The 3547-nt window shown below is 56.9% G+C and overlaps 1 protein-coding gene across 1 annotated transcript in view; it reads right to left on the reverse strand.

Annotated features, from left to right (window-relative positions):
- Positions 1 to 3547, reverse strand: part of TK1 (thymidine kinase 1, soluble) — a 12764-nt gene that overhangs the window by 769 nt on the left and 8448 nt on the right. Inside the window, exons 3-4 of the mRNA XM_015562652.1 lie at positions 2287 to 2380; positions 148 to 237 (exon numbers count right to left, since the gene is read on the reverse strand). Coding sequence (XP_015418138.1) covers positions 148 to 237; positions 2287 to 2380 — 184 coding nt within the window. The remainder of the gene's footprint in view (positions 1 to 147; positions 238 to 2286; positions 2381 to 3547) is intronic.

The raw sequence follows: 3547 nt of genomic DNA on the forward strand, positions 1-3547 counted from the left end.
GGCCTGGGCTCGGGTGAGGCCCGGCATCCGGGGAGCGCCCCGCTGAGACGGGGAGGCTGGCGAGGCTGCCGGTCTCCGTGCACACCTGTGCCTGCCAGGCCTCCTCCTCCCTCCGGGTCCCACCCCAGGACCCAGACCTGGGCCTACCTTCCTCTGGAAGGTCCCGTCCAGCGCAGCCACGATGACCGTCTTCCCGGCGTTGGCCATGGCCTCGCTGAACTCCACGATGTCCGGGAACTGGAAAGCGCGGGCGGAGGAGTGAGCGCCCGGTGATGCGACCTGAGCAGCAGCTGCCGGGAGCCACGGGGAAGGCCTGCCACTGGCCAGCATCACCGTCCACACTAACACGTCAGGGCAGCCCTTCCTCACCGGAGGACGCTCAGAGGAACCTCGGCCCCCCACTTGCGACACTGGTGCCCTCCAAGAGCAGGTGCTTCTGCCTGAAGCTTTGTCCTGCTCACACGCCGCCCGCCCCCAGCGACCGCTGCGCCCTGGGCCCCAGGAAGGACTTCCCCACGGTCCAAGGTAAGGACGGAGCACCCAGGTGTCGGCTGCATTCCCCCGCCGGGAACCTCGCTGCTGACACTTATTGCCGTTAGTTTTGTTTGGATTTTAACTAATTGTCACTCGAGGAGTGAGCATATTTTGTCCATTGATTTTTTTTAAGGATTTACATTTTTAAAAATATATATATATTTTTTATTTCAGAGAGGAAAGGGGAGGGAGAGAGAGATAGAAACATCAATGATAAGAGACTCATTGACCGGCTGCCTCCTGCACGCCCCCTTCTGGGGATCGAGTCTGCAACCCGGGCCTGTGCCCTTGCCGGGGAATTAACCCGGTGACCTCTTGGTTCACAGGTGGACACACTACACCGGCCAGGCTACAGGTTACATTTCAAATGGGATTTCAAAGTACTTCGTAAATTTGGGGCTTCATTGTAGGTAAAGTAATTGCAGTACAGGGACAAGGTAGGAAAGGAGGATGGTGGCGCGTTTGCCCACTGGGGTTCCGGGTACGGTTCCGCCCCCACCCCCACCTGCAGCGAGCTGCCTCCTGAGCAAGGTCCAATGGGGGAGAACCCAAAGGGGAAACCAGGACGCCGGGAGGTAGGTGTACACCCCGTCATCAGCTTGCCCAGAGCCGGCTGGCTCAGGTGGCAGCTGACGACCTCTGGCTCTGCGTCCTGGCCCTCATGCTGGCACCGAGGCCACCAGAGCCAGGAAAGAAGGCTGTGACAGCCCTGGCCGGTGTGGCTCAGTGGATAGAGCGTCGGTCCTCAGCCTGAAGGGTCCCGAGTTCGATGCCGGTCAAGGGCACGTACCTTGGTTGCAGGCAATGATTCTGTCACCATTGATGTGTCTCTCTCACATCGATGTTTCTCTCTCTCTCTCTCCCCTCTCCCTCCTTCCTTCCACTCTCTAAAAATCAATGGAAAAATATCCTCAGGTGAAAATTAAACAAAAAAGAAATATTTACAGCACATGACCGAGCAGCATCAGGTATGTCACATCTGCTAGATGTAGGACAAACCGAGAGAAAAATGGGGCAGGCCTTAAACGAAGACTCGAATGAAAGAGAAACGCAGTCAGGACAGGATGCACGCACAGCGCCGATTAGAAAGAAATGCAGGTTCTTACAGGCGGACGCACAGCAGGTATAAAAGAGGAGCTGGCCCGGCCGACGTGGCTCAGGGGTTGAGGTCGACCTGTGAACCAGGAGGTCACGGTTCAATTCCTGGTCAGGGCACATGTGCAGGTTGCGGGCTCCATCCCCAGTGGGGGGTGTGCAGGAGGCAGCCGATCCATGCTCAATGATTCTCTCTCTCCCTCTCCCTTCCTCTGAAATCAACAAAAACATATTTTTAAAAATAAATAAATGAAAATAAAAGAGGAGCTGACCGGAAATCCCAGAAATGGAAAATAGTCTTCAAACCCAGCACATGGGGACGCAGTGCCCGGAGAACCTCACAGGCAGACGGCTCCCGGCCAGAAACCATGCCGCGAGCGCTCACAGCCAGACACACCAAACACACCAGGAGGAATGGACACGAAAGCCCTGCGGCTCGCTGTGCGGAGGGCAGCCGCTGGCCGGCGGGAGAGGGAGCTGCAGGCAGGGTGGCCACAACCCTCCCAGCGGCTACAGGCCTGCAGGCGCGTCCAAAGGAGCAAGGCGAAGGGTCAGCCTACCACTCGCTGCCCAGCTGAACCCAGAGAATGAGATAAAGATGAGAAAGGGGGACGGTCGGGGGTCACAGGACGGCCGAGCCCGGATGAGCCAACTTACAAACTGCCCCTCGTCGATGCCGATGACAGCCACGCCCATGGCCTCCTGGGCCACGTCCCGCAGCAGGCTGGCCGGCAGGGCCTCCATGGTGTTCCTGGGGAGAGAGCCGGAGGTGAGCAGGCCAGGGGGACCCGGAGACCCAAACCAGAGGCAGGACCAGGGGCCGGCGCTGGCACCAGCTCTGCTGGCAGGGCAGGCTGCCATGTTTGCCTACAGCTTGGCAATGTCCGCACCCACACAAAGGCCTCTGGGGAGAGTTAAGGCCCATGTGCCGAAAACCGGTTATTCTACACACGCTCAGGACTAGAAATTAGCGATGCCAACCACGTAAAGCGCTTCTCCCCGGGGCGCACATGGTGACTCTCGGGCAGTGTCCGGGCCCCACGGTGCCATTAGGGGCCAACAGAACGTTTTCATTTCATTTAAAAATCGGAAGAAAAATATAACTCAGCCTGGCCCGGCCAGTGTGGCGCAGTGGTTGAGCTCCAACCTATGAACCAGGAAGTCACAGCTTGGTTCCCGGTCAGGGCACACGCGGGGGTTGCAGGCTCCATCCCCAGTCGGGGGGCGTGCAGGAGGTAGCTGATCTATGATTCTCTCTCATCATTGATGTTTCTCTCTCCTCCCTTCCTCTCTGGAATCAATTAAAAAAAAAATAATAATAACCCTAGCCTTGGCCTGTGGACTGAGGGTCCCAGGTTTGATTCTGGTCAGGGGCACATGCCGGGGTTGCGGGCTCAATCGCCAGTAGCGGTCATGCAGGAGGCAGCCAACCAATGATTCCCTTTCATTATTGTTGTTTCTCTCTCTCTCTCCCTCTCCCTTCCTCTCTGAAGTCAATAAAAATATATTTTTTAAAAACACTTTTAGCAAAATAGTACTAAAGAAAAAAAAAAAAATTCCCGCCGCCTGGTCCCGGGGCAGTCCTACCAGCAGTGTGGGCGGCAGGTGGGCAAGTTCCACTGCGGTCAATGGCACCGGGACCCACGCGTGCCCACCGCCCGGGAGAGCCATGCTGTGCTGTGTCCTCCGCCTTTTTAAAGAGTTTCTGTTTTTCCTACGAGGTTCTTTTCTTCTGTTTTCATATCTGCCTCCTGCGCCAGCCTTCGAGGGGCTGGCTGTTCCGGAGGCTCAGCAGTTTGCACTTGTGTTTATAAAAAACAAAGCCCCTCACAACCCAGTGATTACCTTGCCGTCACCTTCTACTTCCTGCCTTTTCAATGCCCCCTCCCGTCCCTCAATGCCCCCTCCCGTCCCTCTT

Source organism: Myotis davidii, unplaced genomic scaffold (assembly GCF_000327345.1).
Source record: "Myotis davidii unplaced genomic scaffold, ASM32734v1 scaffold991, whole genome shotgun sequence".
Taxonomy (NCBI): domain Eukaryota; kingdom Metazoa; phylum Chordata; class Mammalia; order Chiroptera; family Vespertilionidae; genus Myotis; species Myotis davidii.